We start from the raw sequence: 21,547 nt of genomic DNA on the forward strand, positions 1-21,547 counted from the left end.
TGGCAAAGCTACCGACCATGCTGGCAAGGGTCACATGCAAGTTTCAGGCAAGATGCAGCTGCCATGTGATCATGCGACACCAGCTGGCAGTGTGGCAGTGCCCCCCCACCCCGCCGTGAAATCTGATGCCAAATGATGCATACGCCCCTTCAATCAAACGTGCCGATGTCACCTTCATGATGACTTCTGGTTGGTTCCACCAGCCTCCCAGCACCCATCTCGCTTTTATCCAATGGACCTTCAGCGAGCTAGCTGACATCCACACCTCAAGCATTGGGGAAGGTCATTGAGGGCACTGGCTGGGTCGGATGAAGTAGAGTTCATGCCTCCTCCTCCCAACAGCCCCCTAGACTCACTGAACATGGGAGGTGCCTGGAGGAAAGCTCCACGCACAAGAGCAATCGCTCCCAGACTTGTGCAGTAAGAATGAACCCGCTGGGGGGAACCCCATCTGCTCCCATTGCAGCTCACAGGGGAGCCAACACCTCGTGAAGGCAGCTGATAGCTCCCACAGTCTAAGCATGGCTGCCCAATGTCTGTCCCTCACCAAGAGAGGAGGTAGCAGTTTTCACCCCTTAACCTTCCTTGCAAAGATCCTGGAAGGCTCAGTTAATGAATGTTTGAGAAGCCCTCTGAGATCATGGGCATTATGATGGGGGTGAGGGCTAGCTCCATGGTTTAAGCATTGGCCTGCTAAACCCAGGGTTGTGAGTTCAATCCTTGAAGGGGGCCACTTAGGGATCTGGGGCAAAATCAGTACTTGGTCCTGCTAGTGAAGGCAGGGCTGGACTCAATGACCTTTTAGGGTCCCTTCCAGCCCTATGGGATAGGGATAAAAAAAATCCTCATTGTGAAAATGGGGGAATAAGAGGTTAAGTGATTTGGCAAAAGGTCAAACAGCAAAGCAGTGTCACAGCCAGGAATGAAACCCAGGAGTTCTGGCTGCCAGCCTCTTGCTCCAACCCCTAAACACACTCCATTCCCCACTACGTGTTAACTCAACCCCAGTGATTATGGCAAATGAGAGATGTTAGTCTGAGACCATTTGGTTTTAAAGTCAGTGGAACTTATTTCTGGGCAAGATCCTAAATCCAGATGAAAAGTGTGTTCTCTGGCTAAGGCCTTGTATCCTGAAGCTCATCCCAGAATGACTGAAAACAGCTTTATTCTAAACTCCCAAATAAAGGGGGGGATTTCTCATGTTTCCTGTCCCCTGTGCGGCATTAGAAACCCCACTGCAGTCTAACCTTTTAAATGAACCCTACATGGGTCCCATCTCCCTCTGAAGTGGAGAACTGTGCCAATAATCTGAGCCGTGTGAACTGCATGTCATCTAGGCATGTATACAAAGGGGAAGTGTCACCGTGTCTGAGGCCAGCTGGCCATTGAGTGAGTAGAAGCACCCAAGGTCATCCTCATTCCACCGGGCCATTTGGAATGCGCTGCCGGAACTGGCCTCCCTCAATCAAATCCTGGCCTCAGCTTGGCAGCAGGCAGCACAGCTCAGGTCACCCCGGGCCTCTCATTGCAAGCCCCCGGCTTTCAGTCACTCATAACTTTTCGAAGACTTTGCTCCAACCTAGGGATCAACACTGAGGGAAATGGCCTGGAATAAGTGAGGAAATACCTGTTTTCCGAGGTCTCAGATAAGAGATTTGCCCAGGATCATATAGCAAGTCTGGAGCAGGCCCACGTCTTTTGAGTCCTACTCCAGCGTCCTAACACAGGACCATCTGGCTCAGCAGGGTGGTAGTCAGCATTATGTCTGGTAGTGAATGTTCGCAGCATTGTGTTTCCATGGGAAGCGTAACTCCTGAATCCTTTCACTGGGGCTGATGCAGGATGTGGATTTTGCAGCTTGGTCGCTTGAGCAATAAGGGCCCAGCTCTGTCCCCAGATACACAAGCACAACTTCCTCTGACGTCAGTGAGCATCACCCACACGCAGCTGAGCGCGCTCAGGGGCTGCAGTGGTGGGAAAGAACCAAACTAGAATATCACGGCAGAGGGGGCAGAATCCACTCCAGGGGTCCTGACTGTGAAAGGCCCCTCAGCCCAGCCTCCTGCTTAGCACCTGCACTCTTATAATGCAGAAGGATGCCCAGGACCCAGTCTGCGGGCACGTAGGTGGTGATTAAGTGGCACCACTGCTCCCGCGTTATTTTTGTGCCTGCCCTAGTAAATAATGATTTTATCCCACTGGCCAAAAGCTTGGCCCCCTGCTCTGCTCGCTGTGCACCACGCCAGCAGCGCAGCGAGGACAGAACCGGCCTGGCTGGCTTCCAGCCACCCTCCCACAGCACCTCTGGCAGGGGGTGGGGAGGAGGCATTGCTGTAGTCCAAGTTCCCAGGAAGCTGCATGGCCGCCCAACCGCGCAGGCGCTCAGTGAACCGGCCCGGAGCGGGGACCTGCCGGGGGAGGGGCACCCAGCCCCCAACCTGCCATGGGAGAGGCGCTCCTCCCCAGCCCCAACTCAGCCCGCGGCCCGGACCTGTCATGGCCGGGGCGGGGCAGCCGGATCGGGCCCAGGCCAGCCCCAGGTGTGGGCAGGGCAGCGTGGCCGGACCAGCCCCAGAGCGGCCCGGGCAGTGAGGCCCGCCCCCGCCCCCGCCCCGGAGCGGCCCAGACCCAGCAACGACCCGACCCCGTAGCAGCCCTCCTCTGACTCGGACCTGCTGGGGCAGGGGGAGGGGCACCTATCCTCCAGCCCCAGAGCTCCTGTGGTGGGGAGAGAGCGCTGGGGGGAGCCCTCTTTCCCCACTATAGCCCCGGAGCACGCTCCTGCACCCCAAACCCCTCATCCCCTCCCCCACCCCAGAGCCCGCACCCACAGCTGGAGCCCTCACACCCCTGCACCTCACTCCTCTGCCCCAGCCCTGAGCCCCTCCTCCCCGGCCCCACTCCAGAGCCCACACCCCCAGCCGGAGCCTTCACACCCCTGCACCTCACTCCTCTGCCCCAGCCCTCCTCCCCGGCCCCACCCCAGAGCCCGCACCCCCAGCCGGAGCCCTCACACCCCTGCACCTCCCTCCTCTGCCCCAGCCCTGAGCCCCTCCTCCCCGGCCCCACCCCAGAGCCCGCACCCCCAGCCGGAGCCCTCACACCCCTGCACCTCACTCCTCTGCCCCAGCCCTGAGCCCCTCCTCCCCGGCCCCACCCCAGAGCCCGCACCCCCAGCCGGAGCCTTCACACCCCTGCACCTCACTCCTCTGCCCCAGCCCTCCTCCCCGGCCCCACCCCAGAGCCCGCACCCCCAGCTGGAGCCCTCACACCCCTGCACCTCCCTTCTCTGCCCCAGCCCTGAGCCCCTCCTCCCCGGCCCCACCCCAGAGCCCGCACCCCCAGCCGGAGCCCTCACACCCCTGCACCTCACTCCTCTGCCCCAGCCCTGAGCCCCTCCTCCCCGGCCCCACCCCAGAGCCCGCACCCCCAGCCGGAGCCCTCACACCCCTGCACCCCAACCCTCTGCCCCAGCTCTGAGCCCCCTCCCACACTCGAACCCCTTGGCCCCACCCCCACCACATGAATTTTGTTATGTGCACCAATGTGAAGGTGATGTGTCACACACAACCTCCATACACCGGTGCACATAACCAAATTCATTCCTCACATGGGTGGGAAAGATCAGAGGGAACACTGCATAGCCTGCTTTCCTCTGGCTATGCCCAGCATCCAGCTGGCTCCCTGGGAGCTGAGAGCAGCTGGAAAAGTCTCGGAGCCTCTCTGAACCCTCTGGAGCTGGTGCAAAACTGCTCTTGGGATCAGGAAACCCCAGCGAATCCCTCACCTTCTTGCAGCTAGAGGACAGAGGGATGATCTCTGGGGTTAGGGCTAAACTCCACTGAACTGCGCAGTCAGTGGGCTGCTGGCTAGGGCCAATGTAGCACAAACTGATTTCCACGGTGCAGCCGTGACTTTGTGCCACATGAGTTTCCCCTCGGGGTGCCCTGCCTGCATGCTGGAGCTCACACACTGGACCGCCCATCCCTTTGGTGCTGTGTAATGCAGCAAATTTCCATCTCAGCAACACCTGGGGGCAATCATCCACCATGGAGAATGACAGAAGCTAAGGGAGCAGGCACTTGGTTGGCTTGAAGGACCGAGTGGCTAATAAGCATTTAGAGTCCTTGAATTCACACGGTGAAGTTCCTGGAAATGTGCTTGTCTTATTCATGTATGCCGCCCGGCAAAGCACACCGCCCCCAGGCATGACTGGTGCAGGAGATGGAACATGTAATGAAGGAGCAAGCTGTCCCCTCCCCCCACCCCACACTTCTATTCCCACAAAGTGAATTAAAACGTCTTTCGTTCCAGCGCTGCAGATGGCTGTTTGAGGTGGTGGGAGTGGGAACAGCTGAGGAGTCCTCCTGCTTTTTGTGTCTTTGAGGTTTGCCGGGCATGCCTGTCTGTCCAGCTAGCCATCAAGAGAGGTAGGGCACTAGCCAGGGACTCAGGACACCTGGCTTCTATTCCTGATTGTCCCACTCACCTGGTGTGTGACCATCGGCAAGTCACTCGACCGCTCTGTGCCTCAGTTTCCCCTCTCACCACTTGTCCGTCCTATAAGCTCTTAGAGCAGGGCCTGTCCCTCACTCTGTGTATGTACAGCACCTAGCACACTGGGGCCCTGATCTCAGCTGGGACCTCGACAAATAGGACTCGCCATCCTTACATTGGTACAGTTCACAAGCCCACGTTTGGCTATAATTCCATTGTGACTTCTTGGTGGCGCTCAGTGTGGTGGGGAACTGAATAACACAGGCCTGCCACTCCTTGCAGTTACACCCATTCCTGGGTCTGACTGTACCGGAGCTAGAGGTGTGATTTCCAGCTCAGGGATGTGCACTCCCTTGGATCGAGCAAACAGGCTAAAACCAGAAGTGTAGCCATAGCAGCACAGGTGGCAGGCTGGGCCAGTCACCCCAAGTACAGTTCCCTTTCACCATCCCACCCCAGCTCCCTGGGTGCTTGCTCTGACCCTGTGTACCTCCATGGACTTCGGGGGTGTTATTGGTGCTTTACAATGATATACATGAGAAGTCCTGCTGGTGTCGGCTGACAGACTGGCCACCTCTTTGAACTAGAGGTTCGAGCCAAGCTGCAAAACCTGGATCTGGGTTTGAGTGTGGATTTCAAACCCACCACTAGGTTTGAGGGTGTGGCGATCTGGAGTTCTGGTTCGACTCGTCAGGGAGGCAGGAGAGGCTGTCATCCTGAAACTGGGATTCGGGTTCCAGTCTGGAATTCACAGTCCCCATCCCCCCCGCAAAGTGTATGAGGGAGTTCAGATTTTTGAGGGGGTGGTTTATTTGGTGAGCATGGGTAATGTGCTCGGTGCTGTACAGCACAGAGAGTCAGTGTCCCCCGCCTCAAGGAACTGTCCTCAGCCTGGCTCCCGAGGTGAGGAGCTGCGACAAGACCCAACAAGCTCTTCACCATCAGCTCCCCGCCTCCATCTTTGCTCTCAGCACCTCCCCCATCCCTCCACAATCCTCTCATCTGACTGCCCTCCCACTGCCGGCTTTGAACTTCTGCCCTGCTGACCCCTGAGCCAGGCATCTACCCCCTCTCCTTCCCGCCCTGTCCTCCTCACGCCAGTAGACTGCTCATCTGCTGCTCCATCTGTTGTCTTGTCCAGCTTAGGGCCTGATCCACAGCCCACACCAGTCAGTGGAAAGACTCCCACAGATGTCAGTGCGCTGTGATCCAGGCCTTAGTCCGTAAGGGGATGTCTACACTGCCGTGTAAGCCCAGGGTTCCGACTCAAGCTCAGGCCTGATCCCCTTTCCATCTACACACAAATCACACTAACCCAGGGTCCTAGGCCCCATGGGGGTGAGGGTCTGAGCCTGAGTTAAGCCAGGACCCAGGGTTTAAGCCCTGTTGCTTTGCAGTGCAGACACAGCCCCAGCAGACTCATGCTCTGGGACTCCACCAAAAGTATCACACAGGCCAAAGTTCTTTGTCCTCTGGACAGTCCCAATTTTCCTAGGCTGCACCACGAACCAAGGGCTAGTAAAGGCCACACTTCAGGAGAGCGCTAGGAAGTCTGGGAGGTGGCTGGTTGGACTCAAGCCTGCCTTTTGCAGTGCGGATGCTGGAGCCCCAGTTTTGGGTCAGAAAATTCTTGACCTTGGGTTGACAGTTAGTGTAGATGCTCAAGCCCTGGGTTCTCTAGCCCAGGGTCCACTGACTCAAGTTCCACTAAGCTGAGGCTTACATTGCAGTGTAGACATACCCTGAGGTTGTGTGGATGGGATAAGTGCCTTTACCCTGTAGAGCAGAGGTGCTCCAGGCTGCATCTCCCATTGACTACAAGGTAATAATTGGAGATATATACCAATCTCCTACAGCTGAAAGGGACCTTGAAAGGTCATTGAGTCCAGCCCCCTGCCTTCACTAGCAGGACCAATTTTTTTTTGCCCCAGATCTCTAAGTGGCCCCCTCAAGGATTGAACTCACAACCCTGGGTTTAGCAGGCCAATGCGCAAACCACTGAGCTATCCCTCCCCCGGACTATAGACTGCAAAGCCCATAAACTCTGAGCACATTTCCTTTATACTTTGTCTGTGTGGGTAGTTTACATGGAGTCTCTTGTAAGCAAGCGCCATCGTTGGGTTGTGCTGGAAGTTCTGGCTAGATTACAGCCGTGGAACAGCGAGGGGAGATTTTTACGGAAATGTTGCTCTCACTTGGTAGATTAAACTTGTAAACAGCTGGGGTTGCAAACCAGCTGAAACACACCGCTGTTAAAAACCACCTTATAACCTTTCCAGTAAGGACCGCAGAATACTCTGCATAGATGGGTAATTATTATCTCATTTACAGGTGGGGAAACTGAGGCACGGGTGCTTCCCTTTGCTATGACTCACTCTTGGGGGGCAGGAATGGGTTTTAATTACAGGGGGGCAGTGATTTCTTTAATCCACACTAGTTTGATGAACCCCACAGAGTAGCTTGAGGAGGGTAGGTGCCCTTAGACTCCATCCTGTCCCTGACTCCGCCGATGGGATGATTTGATATTTTTTTTATTATTATTATTTCTGTAGGGTTACATGAAGCCCTTGAAGCAGCCAGAAAACTCGATCCTCTGCGACCCGTCCTTGGTGGACGAGATATTCGACCAGATCCCCGAGTTGCTGGAGCACCACGAGCAATTCCTGGAGCAGGTCCACAACTGTGTGCAGAACTGGCATGAGAAGCAGAAAGTGGGAGACGTCCTGGTACAATCTGTAAGTGCAGCAAACCTCCCCCCACACATACCCTGCGTTATGGCACCTGGGGCCCTTGCTGGGCAAGGTTCACATTGACTTCAGCCGAAGGATGGGGACCTGTGTGCCAATGACAAGAATCCATATTAACTTGTCCAGGGTAACTTTAATCCACAGGACATGGGGAAGGTCAGCCCTGTGCCAGATATGGAAGTGAGTCATTATTTGATGATCTGGGCATGGGTAACATAAACTAACCACCGTGCCTATAAATGGACGGAACCATGGAGCAGTAAAGCTCTTAATAAGAGCAGGAAGCCCAGGCAGGAGTGCCAAGTGCAGATTGCGTCGCTCTTGCTCATGGTGGTGAGCTGTCCCTGTCCGGACTTCATTGCTGCCTGGCTGGGTAAATGCTCCCCATCGTGAGTAACAGTTGCACAATCTGGCACCTCTTTAGAAATGACATTAGGAGGCTGAAACTTTGCATTCTCTTTTAATGGGCCAGATCCTGCTCGCCTTCCCTGCCGCGGCTCCGGGCTTGCACTGGTGGAACTGAGATCAGGATCTGGCCCGGTGACTCCGGATCAAGATGGCTCCGTTCCCCAGGCCAAAAACCAAAAATGGTTTTTCTGAACCCTACCAGCCCACCATAGATGTGAAAAATCCAGCCAGGCTGCCTCTGATCTCACCCCCTGGAATGAAGAGCCCCCATCAGAAGTTAGCTGACAGTGTGGTTGGCGAGGCGCTAGGCAGAACAGAATCCAGTTTGTCTTGACCACGAGCAGGCAGGCCTCAAGGACACACCCACACCCACGCCCCTGAGAGCAGGTCCAGTGAGTTCGAAGGTGCCTTTTCTAGAGTCTTGCTCCTGCTTCTTCTCTAGTCTCAGAAAAGGACGTGTCAGGGGAAGTTAGGACCCTAGTTCTAATCCCAGCTCCGCCACTGGCCAGCCATTTGGCCCTGAGAAAGCCACTTACCTTCCTGGTGTCTCCTCTGTAAGCTGGGGAGGATAACTCCCAGCTCTCAGAGGGTGGTCAGGCTTACTTAGCTTTTGTGATGTGCTCTGTGCAGCGCCCCAGAAATGCCAAGCCTCGTCAGAAATAAAACGGACAGCATCTGAGATCACGGTTTGGCGCACAAGGTTTGGTGGTTTCTCCAGGAGAGTCCTGAGAGCCCCAGATGTCCCAGTTGTATAGGGACAGTCCCAATCTTCGAGGCTTTGTCTTATATAGGTGCCTATTCACCCGCCACTCCCATCCCAATTTCCACCCCCGTCCCAGTTTTTCACACTTGCTATCTGGTCACCCTAATCCACACTTGTGTTTAGTGGCAAAACTTCCCCACCCTGGCTAACCCAGACAAGCTCCTCCAGGGGAGGAAACAATGCAAGCCCTTGCGTCGACAGGACCCCTGCTACTGCTAGCACCGGTCGCGCTGCATCGGGGTCACCAGCCGTGGGACATTCTTTGCCAATGAACTCTAGTCCAGGCAGGCCTGAGGTACTCGCCCTGCCTCCTGGTGATAGACTCCCTGCTGACCGAAGTCTGCCTTCACAGCTGAGCAGCGGTATATGTACTTCAGGGACGTAAACAGCTGCAGACATAAAGAAGGAGGGGCGGAATCAAATAAGTTTGAGAACCACTGCTCCAGAGTCCCAACGGGGGTCACCCTGCAGGGCTTGCTACAGATCAGCAGGAGGCGCTCTCCACCACAGGGCTTCCATGGCATCTAGAGTTCTGTGGCCTGTGTTCTGCCAGAGGTCAGACCAAAAGATCCCTTCTGGCCTTGGAATCTGTGACTCTGTGCCAGCCTGAGGAGGACGGTACCAAGCCTTGGTCCTGAATCCTGATCTTCCTGAGTGCAGCACACTGCACTGCTGCTTCCACGCGCAGGCTGGTGAGACAGATCATTCCCACAGAAGCCTCTTTGCACGGCAACTGCTGCCTGGCAGCAGAGAAGTGTGCAGGCCGCCAGGGGCTTATTGCCAATTCTGGTGCCATCTGGGTAGGCTGGGCACTAGTGCCTCACCCCAAAGGTAGTGCTGCTGGAGCGGCGGCGCGGCCTCCCAGAAAGATTCGGCAGTGACAGACCCTGCTGGCACGCCCCACTGTGAGGGGGTGGCCTGTCTGGCTAGACTGCAAGCTCTTTGGGGCAGGGTCTGTCTCTCTTCTCGTGATGTGGATGTACAGCTCCCAGCACAGTGGGGCCCTGATCTCCATGTGGGCCCTCTCAGCGCTGCCGCAGTACAGATAACAAATCCCGGTAATTCGGAGAGCCTTAAGACTGGAAGGGAGAACACAACACCTACGTCACCAGATTGTTACCATTGTTTCGGGAAGGGACGCTGTGAACCGAGCAGCTGTGACTGGAGTGCACGAGCGCTGTCCTTCCAAAGGGAGCCCAGCACGGAGCAAGGACGAGGCAGCAGGCTGGACAAGGGGACGGGGGGGGGTCTCTGCACAGTCCCAGCATGGGTTACATGCAGCCCTGTGCCATCCCGAACATTTCCAAGTCAGCCTCTTCCCACGGCGTTCCCTTCCCACTGGCCCCGCGGCTGGGGCACAGGGACCTGTGCAGCCCCTGCCTGACTCCCACAGCAGCTGCCTCTCTGATAAATGAGCAGGGACAAGCAGACTCTAATGATTCAATCAAGCTGGGTTTAATGCACACTCTGTCCCTGGCAATTAAAATGGAAACCAGACTGGTGCTGGCATCCTAGCCTCTCACCTAATGAACTGCATGATGCCACGGGGCTTTCACAGAGCTCTGCTGTTTAGCTGGAGATGATGGTGGAGGATTGTGCAGCACGGGACCGTGGAGACACCACTCAGTAATAAAGGAGAACGAGAAAAGTTCAAGGCAGAACAAGCTGGCTCAGCTGGGGCAGGGCCACCCAGAGGATTCAGGGGGCCTGGGGTCTTCAGCGGTGGGGGTCCTTCCGCTCCGGGTCTTCGGGGCACTTCGGTGGCAGGTTCCGGAGCAAGTGAATGACCCGCCGCCGAATTGCCGCCAAAGACCCCGAGCGGAAGGAGCCCTCGCTGCCAAATTGCCATCGAAGACCCAGAGCAGAAGGAGCCCTCGCCACTGAATTGCTGCCAAAGACCCGGAGCAGAAGAAGCTCCAGCTCTTTGGCAGCGGGTCCTTCACTCGATCTAGGTGTGTTCGGTGGCACTGAAGGACCTGCCGCCGAAGACCGGCCGAAAACTCTCCTGGGGGCCCCTGAAAACTCTCGTGGGAGCCCGGGGTCTGGGGCAAATTGCCCCACTTGCCCCCCCACCCCGAGTGGCACTGCTGGAGCCCTGTGGCGGTGTCACCTCAGTAATAAACATGGCCCAGATGACAGATGCCTTGATTAGTGTGATACAGGTGGTGCAGTGGCTGGCGAGATTGCCTGTGGCTCTCAAGACAGGAATGCTGATGGCGACCATCACAGGGAGGCTTGGGGTGTTTATTTTTCACCATCTCCTCCCAGCACATGGCTAGTCACTGCAGTGAACGTAGCACAGTTGAGGTGGGAAGTCCAAGGTGACCTTCACTGCTTATAATTCTGCCCTGTGAGTTGTGGTGCTGCGCAGGCGTTCCGGATTGGGTGAGGCGTATGTGCCAGTGGGTGTTTGGGGGGAGTCTGATTTTGCTCGTGTTTGTGTAGCAGAAGAGTTGTGTTTTGCGTGTAGGTGTGTGTTCAAGGGCAGTGCCGTGTGTGTTCATTGCTGTTGGCATGCACATGGTAGTGTTTATGCGAAGATGTGAACAAGTTGGAGTGTGGTGTGTGTCTACTACACAAGTGTGGAGCCTTTTCTTTGCTAGTATTTATATCCCCACAGTGCCTACGAGCTCTAAGGAAGGATCAGGCCCCACTTGTGCTAGGTGCTGTACAAACAGTGGAAAGAAGAAGACATCAGACAGCACACAACAGGTGGATGAAACAGACAGGTGGGAGTAGGGAGTGGGAGAGTTTATAAAATCTAGAGTTTAGCCTAAGAGCAGGAGGCTCAGTTCACCACAGGGCCAGACAGTAGTGACTTGGAGGCATGACAGTGTTAGCATTGCAGATGTTCTAAGCAGCAGTGGGTGTGCATTCACAGGTGTGTTGGAAAATGTCCCAGACACACCTGAGGCAGGGCATGCATTTGATTGGCCTCTGCCTGGTCCCGGCTTTTCTAGCTGCCGGAGGACCAAGTCTCGCTGGTTCCACCAGCAGATCCTAGAAGGTCTCTCAAGGCAACCCATGGAGGTCCAAGCGGATTGATCTTCTCTTCCAAAGGACAGTGCGCCAAGACAACGGAGCCTAAAATGGGAGCACCCTGTCACAAAGGGGCCTCAGGCATTGATGCAACTTGGTCCCTCCTGTTCACTGCCTGTGGCACACAATACTTCAGTCTCCTGAGGGCTGTAATACTTTGGTCTAATTCGGTTGCAGGGCTTGGTGTGTGTCTGTTGGGTGGTGTTTAGTGGCCTGGGTTAGGAGATCAGACAGATGATCTGGTGGTCCCTTCTGACCTGAAACTCTGTGGTTGCTTATGTGAATGAGGATGTGTTCCTAGATACATATCAGGGTTTGGTAGGTTGGTGGCTTTAATCTGCAACCTCAACTGGTGTCAACAGGCATAATGCCATTGTAGTCAGCGGAGCTTTCCCGCTTCACTCCAGCTGAGATTCTGCCCTGGGATGTGTGTGTGGTGTTGGCATTTTGGAGGTGCGCGTGTGTGGATGCTGGGGTGCTGAATGCCTCCATCCCATAGTTGTTCGAATTAATTAGCTGGTGTTTGTACAGCATTTTAAAGATGCAGTGTGCTAAGGATTCTTGTGGGGATTGTGATTTTGAAAGGGGAATCGTCTTTTAAATACATATTTTAATGCTGACGTCAAACAAGGTCTTTCATCATTAATAACCAGCCCCTTGAGCATATTGATTACCTCCCAACCCAGAAAAAGTGAGAGGCTGCTCAGAAAGCAAAGGCCAGCAGCTCTAGAAACATAGTTCCCGGCCCTGGTGCCCTTGTCACTAGGGCAGTCGTGCCATCAGACTGTGCTATGTGCCTCGTCTTTATTCTGAAGGATTCTCGGTTCCTGATCTTTCATTTTGGACAAGCTAAAACCAACAGCAGATATCGATCTATGGCCTTGGAGCAGTCTGGCTGCTGCTCAGCGCCCAGCCTCGGGCAGGAGTGTTACAAAGTCCCCAAAACTGTTTTCAAGCAGACGTTGGAGAAAGCATCTAGGAAGCATCCGCAAGGCCTGAATGGGCGATCACAGCATCACTAGAAAGGGAGTGAAGATACCGCGTGGATTTATGGCTCATTCCCTCCACGATCTCAGCGACGGCATGAATCACAGTGATGGTGGTGTGCAATCTGTCCGGCTGGAGTATCATTGGGAGGGGGCTGATGAGCTGTTCTCTGGGTCAGGGGCGGCTCTAGACCCCAGCGCGCCAAGCAGGCGCGTGGGGCGGCCCTTTCCCGGGGGGGCGGCATTTGGCTCCGGTGGACCTGCCGCAGGCATGCCTGCGGCAGGTCCACCGGAGCCCGGGATGAGCGGAGCTGCCGCAGGCATGACTGCGGCGGGTGCCGTGGTCCCGCGGCTCCGGTTGAGCTCCCGCAGTCATGCCTGCGGCAGGTCCGCTCATCCCGGGCTCCGGTGGACCTGCCGCAGGCATGCCTGTGGGAGCTCAACCGGAGCCGCGGGAAGAGGGGACCCGCCCCGGGACCGGGGAAGGGCGGCGCAGCGCACCGCGCTGCTTGGGGCAGCCTGATTTCTAGAGCCACCCCTGCTCTGGGTTAGAGGGAGCCCAGGGCATGAGGCAGCTGCCAGGGTGTGTACACACAAGGGAGCATTCGGGTTTGTCTAGGCTTACCTCCTGTCACAGTCCACATGGGACTTTGGTTTCTCTTCCCGTCTTTCCTAAGCTAAGCAGGCTCTGTTCAAGGGCTAGGGTGGGGAACCTTTAAGCGGAAAGCCAAGTGCCGCAGAATGTTAATAGTAAACCAGCGTCCAGGGAGCTGTGTTACTGCATGAGCTGGGCTGCTTTTTCCACCGCCCTGCACCCTGTACTGCCAATTACACCTGTGCAGAATGGGTGCAAAACACTCCCTGGCCCGTTCCGCAGCCAGTGTCCCTTGCTGCAGCTGAACTGAAGCCAGTGGCACTGGCTCAACTTCCGGCTGAAGATTTGACCCATAACAGGATCCTTGAATTGAAGGCCATGGAGCTGGGCTGAGGTTCTGGTCCTGTCGCTGTGGTCTGGTAGTGTTCTATACTCACTCTGATCAGGTGTGACTGACGACACAGGGGACAAAGCAGGGGCTGGTATTTGCAATAAGACCTAGAACCCCAGCTCCTGACCCTTTGTGGGGATATTAACCCTGGTATCCTGGCCAAGATCTAGCTTTTGCTGATGACGTTCTCTGAATTCCCTCTGCAGTTGAAGTGAAGAAGCAAAGTGCTGGGGGATGGGGGGTGTTTGGATGAAGGGAGCTGTATAAAGGCTCTTGCTCCAAGCCCCGCCTCAAGGAAGCGATGCCAGTGCTGGGGAGGAGCGGTAATGGGATGGCACACACAAGAGGCAAGCCAGGCCTAGTGCTCCCTCCCACACCCAATCCCTTTTTCAGCCTTCTCCTTGATTTTGGCAGGGCAGGGCCATGCTGGAGCCAGGATCCACTTGAGCTTGTGGCCGCTGTGGGCTGTTTAAAGCCACGCTGCTTGGGCCAGATGGAATCCACGCAGTGTTAAGGGTTCTGGCTAACGCTAGACTTCGGAACGTCTCCTGGCCACCTGCTCTGATGCTGTTTAAAACCAAGCTGCATGTGAGCCAGGGAGGAGAGGAACGCTGCACGGCTCCTTGCCAGGAGGTAGCTCTTGCTCCGGGGAGCGGAAGCAGGCCGGCTGCGTGGCAGATGTTCCCACTCGGCTGTAGTACTCCGGAGCCCAAGATGTATGTGTGTGTAATTTACTGGAGCTACTACCGCCGTATTTCGTGTTATCAGAGTGCAGGGTTGTTGCCCCGGGTGAGCAGGTACAGAGGCAAAGAGCTGTGGTGTTTAAAGGAGAACACACATTTGTAATGTTGCTTTTTCAGATGTGAATGATACTGCAAGGCAGGGAAGGATGGACTTGCGATTAAGGGTCAGGTCTCGGAGATGTGGATCCTGCTATTGTGAGGAACTTTTCCTGGCTAGCGAAAGGATCTGAGTCCTCGCTCCCTCTCCCTTGATGCAGAGGTCTGCCTGACCTCGAGGACTTTCCTTCTGCTCTGCTGTGTGGCAGAGTCCTCGTAACCCCAACAAGGCTGGGCCCAGGATTCCTGGGGGGCTCGACCCCCAACAACCTTGTCGTGGTCACTAGGACAGGGGCTAGGGTGTCCCCACTCCGGGGTGCTCTCTCCGCACTGGATGCTTCCCTGACCCACTGATCGTTGCATATAGTTCAAAGCAAATACAATTTATTAAACAACAACCAATTTAAAAAAATGGGAAAGGTTAAAGGAAAACACGTCACCCTGCTCTGTGGCATGGACACATCATAACCAGCGTCTCTGTAAGGGCAGTTCACAGTCTGTTCCTCACACGTCCCAGGCCTCCTGCCCAGGCTTGGCTGTGCTGCAGGGACGCTGCGGGTCGGACACTTGCTCTGGCGGTGGCCGCATGCCCTCAGGCTCTAAGTAGCAGGACCCTTCTTTCCAGCATCACCCCCGCCCTGTCGGGGTTACAATCCCCCTTCGAGTCCAGCCTGCCATATCGCTTGGCTGGGAGCATCTCCCTGCACTGAGCCCACTGCCCAGGGTCCCACCTCGCTCTCCCCAGCTGCTCACAGCACCTGGCTTTGGACTGCTCCAGCCCCAGCTCCAGCTCCACCACTCTGCCTCAGCTCCAGCTCCACTCTGCCTCAGCGCTGCTGCTGCTCCTGCTCCTCCTGCCCTTCTGGCTCTGGCTCCTGCTGTCTCCTTAGCTCTGCCCAGCTCACACAGAGGTGGGGACCCCGTGCTCTTGACTCCCTCATTGGCCTGTCTGCTCTGTCAATCAGGCTAACCTGGTGCGTTGGCCTCTCCCCATTGGCCCTGGGGACTATCAGTCTCAGGGTCTTGATTTCTCATCGGCCCTTCCCCTTTCTTTTGGTACTGGCAGCTAGCCAAGCAAAAAAGCCCACAAAGTTTCAGTAAGAGGCCAACAGTCCCCTTACATTCCCCCTTGCTAAAATTCTGCCACAGCCAGAATGTTCACACCAGCACATCCAGGTCCCATAGCAACAATATTCACCAGCATCGTGTTATATAAAAATCATTAACAATTAATGAAAGAACATTGAGCACATTTAACGTTTGATGTCCACTTCTTTATACAATACCTGCTAATATTCATTAAAACACTACATAGAACCAGTAACGAGCACCTCTAAGTTTAACAGGCGGTACACTCTTACGAGCCCTCTGGGACCTTCTTAAGATGGGTGGTTCATCACCCATATTTTCTATTCTCCTGCCCTCGGGTAACACTGGGTCAGTTTGAGGGATCTGGCCATTCCCCCACTTTGGTCTCCTCGATTTTTGGTTTGTGGGACTAGAACCCATCCCCCGCATTGGTTTCAGTCTCCTCAAGATATGCTGATTTATGCCCCCTATGGTCCCTGATCGGACTAAGAGTCAGGGCTGGCCTCACCATGAGGCGAACTGAAGTGGCCGCCTTAAGTGCCAGACGGCGGGGGCACCACTAGGACCCAGAGTGTAGACATTTGTGTCTGCTGCTGGTGCATCTGTATTCTCTCTGCTCTAGATGCACAGAGATGGAGGAGTGCTGTGCTGGAGGAAGGAGGGGACAAGAGACATTACAGGCAGGCAGGAGAAAAGGTGAGAGGGAATAACAGAAAGCAGTAGGAGCTTCAGGGAGAAAGAGGAGGAGGAGCCTCTTATGTACCTCTCTAGCACCCCCAGGAGCCTGGACCGATTAACACCAGCTTCTCAGGGAGCTTCCTGTTTCCTGCTGCTTCCCTGAACCCACTTGAGGAGAACAGGCAGTCAACTGAAGTAGTAGGAGCCAGTTAGGCCCTTAAGATACCGATATCTTCCCTCACTCAGGCCCTGCTACCAGCCTGCTTATTTTTCCCTTTCAATTGAGTGTTGAGAGCCACTATAGCTGGCACAGAACAGCAGTCATGAGTGAAAGAAGAAAACGCCCCTCTGGGGCAGCATTCACAAAAGGAAAGAAAGCAAAGGAAGCTTTTCTATCTAAGCAGGAAGGAGCTTTCATGAGATACATAGACACAAATGTTCATGGTGAGCCTTCCGGCGCCAGTGAGGATGTGAGTAGTGAGGAGATGCCTGATCTTCCAGTTAGTCAGAATGCAGGTGACCTGGCAGCTACTGCAGCATCCATATCTCCATCTCAAATGGATGTAACCATGCACATTCCTGAAGAAAAGTGTAGATCAGAGAAGAGTGTGGAGGAGGCGCAAGAAACAGCTGCTGCTGAGTTTAGTTCCTCAAGTCTAGAGGATCCCAGGACTGTGGACTCCCTTGAACAGTAACCTGAGGGATTCCTTGTACTACATGGGCCATAGCAAGTGAAAAACTTCAAGTTCCCCAAAGACAATGAAAATAGAAGTTTCCATCCAGCACATTACTGGTGTGAAATCCCCAATGGTGACAAAGTGGAGAGGCCATGGCTTATGTACTCAAAAACCCAGAATGCTGCATACTGTTTTTGTTGCAAACTCTTCCAGTCTAATGTTCCAGCCACATTGGGTTCTACAGGAACAAAGGGCTGGAAAAATCTGGCTAGAAATCTGGCATGCCATGAGAAGGCAGCAAATCACCAGAGAGCATTCCATAGGTGGAAAGAGCTTGAGATGAGACTAAGGTTAAAGGCCACCATAGATGATCAGCATCAAGAGAAGATTGCATCAGAGTCTCTTTATTGGCAAAATGTTCTGAAAAGGCTCATTGCCATTGTGAGAATGCTTGCTACCCAAAACCTAGCACTGCATGGCACTTCAGATCAGCTGTATGTGCCAAACAATGGAAACTTCTTTAAAATTGTGGAGCTTATGGCTGAGTTTGATGCTGTACTCCAGGAGCATCTAAGAAGAGTCACCACCCAAGAAATGTACACACATCACTACCTTGGAAAAACAATTCAAAATGAGATCATACAGTTACTGGCAACAAAAGTCAAACAGAAGATTGTGGCAGATCTGAAGTCAGCAAGATATGACTCTGTTATTCAGGACTGCACACCTGACATCAGCCATATGGAACAAATGACTTTAATGGTGCGTTTTGTAACAACAACAGAACCTAGTGAAAATATCCCTGCAATGGTGACTGTCAGAGAGGATTTTCTAGAATTTATTGACATTGATGATACTACAGGAGCTGGTATGACAAATGTGCTTCTTAAAAAGCTGGAAGATACAGGAATTGCAATAGCTGACATGAGAGGTCAGGGCTACGATAATGGTGCCAACATGAGAGGAAAGAACAGAGGAGTGCAGACACGAATCTGAGAGTTAAACCCTTGAGCTTTTTTTGTCCCATGCAGTTCTCATTCATTGAACTTGGTGGTCAGTGATGCAGCATCAGCTTCTAGTGAAGCTGCTGAATTTTTTAATGTAATTCAAAGCATCTATGTATTTTTCTCTGTATCAACTCATCGATGGCAAATTTTGAAGCAACATCTGGGAACATCCTCCCTGACACTCAAACCACTGAGTGCCACACAATGGGAAAGTCGAGTGCGGACAATAAAGCCTATCAAACATCCGCAGTGCCTGAATGGAAGATAGATGATGCCATAGTTGCCATGATGAAGGATAATGGTATGACAGGAACTGTTCATGGGAGAACAGTGGCAGAGGGAAATGGAATCACCAGAAACATAGATAATTTCAAATTTCTGTGTGGCTTAGTGTTGTGGCATGACATACTGTTTGAAATAAATGTTGTAAGCAAGAGACTCCAAGGTGTTGACCTTGATACATCTGGATTAATGGAACAACTGGACAAAGCAAAATCATACCTACAGTCTTACCGGTCAGATGAGGGATTTCAGAACATTCTGAAGAGTGCACAGAAGTTAGCAAAGGAACTTCACACTGAAGGTGTTTTCCCACCCATTAAAGAATACAAGAGTCACCGAAGATGACATTTTGATTACGAGGCACAGGATAATCCCATAAGAGACCCCAAACAACAATTCAAAGTTCAATTTTTAACCAGGCACTAGATTGTGCAATACAGTCAGTTGAAGAACGTTCCATGCAGCTCAAGGAACACAGCAGTATATTTGGGATGTTGTACGATATTCCAAAACTCCTCACTATACCTGAAGAAGACCTACACCAGCAATGCAGGGCACTAGAGACAGTGTTGACACATGATGACATGCGCGATATTGATGCGAGTGATTTAGGTGATGAACTGAAAGCCCTTTCAAGATACATTTCAGCAGGATCAACTCCAAAGGCTGTTCTGGAATATATGTGCACAAATAAGATGACCACCCTCTTTCCAAATGCTTTTGTTGCTTTGCGCATACTTCTAACACTTCCTGTAACAGTTGCCAGTGGAGAACGCAGCTTCTCCAAGCTGAAGTTAATAAAAACACATCTATGCTCCACAATGACACAAGAGAGGCTGGTCGGCCTTGCAACCATCTCAATATACCATGAGCTGGCCCAGACTGTGGACCTTCAGGAAGCAGTTCAAATCTTTGCAACCAAGAAGGCACAGAAAGCACCACTTTGATTATCAAACAGATAAAAATGCCAGTGTTTACTATGCAGACAAGAAAAGTTACATTTGCTGTTCAGGCGTTTGAAAGTTAAGTGTTACTTAAAATTTTTGAACAAGGCATTTTAAATTGTTAGGTCTCCTTTATTGGGGTAGGTAGCAGAGCAGCACCGTGAGAGGAGTAGAACAGGAAGAAGGCAGAACTGAGACCTTTCAAAGTTTTGGCCCAAGCGAGGGGGCATGGGGCCTCATTTGAGCTCCCCGCCTCAGGTGCCAAAATGTTGTGGGCCGGCCCTGCTAAGAGTGCAATGTTTTAGCTAGTCCCTATATACTACTCTCTCAGGACCACCTCATTCAGGCCGGATGGTGTAAACTGGCAGCTTGGGATTGTTGTGAGCGACTGTAATGTGGGGATTTGATTCCCACTTGTTCTGTATTTTATTGCACCCCCTGTGTCTATCGTTATGAACTAGTACACGGTCACCAGGCCTGATGAGAGCCTCACTGGACTTGCGATCATAAGTCCTTTTCCTACGTTGGGCTGTGTCTTTAGTTGTACTGAGAGCAACTTCACAGGCTGTCTTCAGCCTGTCATAGTGACCTCTTACCCAGTCATCCAAATTAGTCACCTCATCCTCCTCAGGGCCCTCTCTGTCCAGAATATCTAATGGCAACCTGGGATCTCTCCCGAACAGGAGATTAAAAAGAGCATAACCCATCGATGAATGGACATGGCTGTTATAAGCCAACACGAGCTCAGGGAGATGTTCCACCCAGGCGCGCTTCGTTTCAGGTGGGAGTGTTCTTAGCATGTCATGCATTGTCCGGTTAAACCTCTCGCACGGAGCGTTTCCTTGTGGGTGACAGGGTGTTGTTCAGCTTTTGGCTATGCCGTACAGTTTGCACAATTTAGATATCGCCTCTGACTCAAAATTCCTCCCCTGATCCGAGTGTAATCGTGCCAGACAAACATAGTACACGAACCAGTGTTTTGTGAAGGCTTTGGCCATTGTCCGCACTGTCTGGTTTCTAATTGGAACAGCGACGGTGAATTGGGTAAACATGTCTGTGAGAATCAGTACGTTCTCATACCCCTCTGAAGATCTCTGTAGCCGTGTGTAGTCCATCACTAGGCTCTCCATTGGAGCAGTCATGTTAGTACAGGTCAAAAGAGTTGGGTGGGTGGAAACACATCCTTGGTTAGGGCATACCGTTTGCACTGATGGATCTACGATTGCACGTCATTACCCATCGTGGGCCAGTAACAGTTTCACCTCATCACCTCAAGAGTGCTCCTGCCTCCAGAATGCCACCCGTGATCATGCCTGGCTTCATAAACTTGCCAGGGTAGTGACACGGGCACCACTAACTGCCACACTTCTTCGCCATCTCGGGGATGATAAGTTACCTAGACAGCGCTCCGCAGTGTAATCACAGTCATTTCCACTCTCTGGACAGCGTCTTAGTCTGGGGGTATCTGGCCCCAAAAGTCCAGTTTGGCCTCGTTCGGCTCATGACTGCCACTAAGACAGGTCCGACGTCACCTTCTCGTTGCAGAGTTGGAATCTCCTCCCACGCTGTGCCCTTTTACCAGGTTTTGTACTGCAGCCTTTACCATCACTTCGTCCTTGGTCTTTGGAGTCTCTAGTCACAAACAGGTCCACACAACATCTGCACGAGTGACCAGGAAGTCTTGTTCCAGATCTTTGCCCTCTTCTGATTCCTCCTCTAGAGGCAATCTAGACAGAGTGTCTGCGCTGATGTTCTACCTTCCAGGTTTATACTGGCCTTTTCAAGCTAGGAGACAAACACAATCCATTGGCTGGCCTTTGAATCTAGCCAAATTCAGACTGGAAATCAAATGCTAATTTTGAATACTGAGGGTAATTAACTCCTGGTACAATTTACCAAGAGTCGTGGTGGCTTCTCCGTCACTGGAAATCTTCAAATCAAAGTTGGATGTTTCTTAAAATGTATGTTCTAGTTCAGCTACCGGTATTGGACATGATGCATGAATCAGTTCAGGGAAATCCTGTGGCCTGTATTATGCAGGAGCTCAGATTAGATGTTTGAGTGGTCCCCTCTGACCTTAATATCTCTGACTCACACCCTCTATTATATCACAGTGCGGCAATGGAATGGGGAACTGAGCAGTGGGTGGGATTTCTCATCGGTTCTAGAGGACCAAGCAGTCTGGGTTTGATCCAGAACCCTGCATCAGGAGTGCTGGGATTGTGGAATGCGTTCTCATCCTCTGTGAAGGAGCTAACTCCGAGAGGCAGGTCTTCCCTCGCAAGTAATTTCCTTGGAAATGTACCGAACAGATGCAGCATCTACCTGGTGCCACCCTGCCCCCCAACTCTGCCACTGCACCCCAATCTTACCCTATGCCATCCTGCCCCCCAACTCTGCCACTGCATCCCAGTCCTACCCTGTGCCATCCTTCCCCCAATTCTGCCACTGTGCCCCAATCTAACCGGGTGCCATCCTGCACCCTAGCTATGTCAGTGCACCCCAATCCCACCCTGTGCCATCTTGCACTCCCAGCTCTGTCAATGCACCTCAAACTTGACATGCAACCTGCTGTTCTGTCTAGTTATCACTGTAATTTCTGAGT

General features: G+C 53.1%; 1 protein-coding gene across 1 annotated transcript in view; it reads left to right on the top strand.

Moving 5' to 3' along the window:
• The window catches only part of ARHGEF17 (Rho guanine nucleotide exchange factor 17), a 238,065-nt gene that overhangs the window by 169,019 nt on the left and 47,499 nt on the right, over positions 1-21,547 (top strand). Inside the window, exon 3 of the mRNA XM_045021882.1 lies at positions 7,050-7,232. Coding sequence (XP_044877817.1) covers positions 7,050-7,232 — 183 coding nt within the window. The remainder of the gene's footprint in view (positions 1-7,049; positions 7,233-21,547) is intronic.

This window comes from Mauremys mutica, chromosome 1, assembly GCF_020497125.1.
Source record: "Mauremys mutica isolate MM-2020 ecotype Southern chromosome 1, ASM2049712v1, whole genome shotgun sequence".
Taxonomy (NCBI): domain Eukaryota; kingdom Metazoa; phylum Chordata; order Testudines; family Geoemydidae; genus Mauremys; species Mauremys mutica.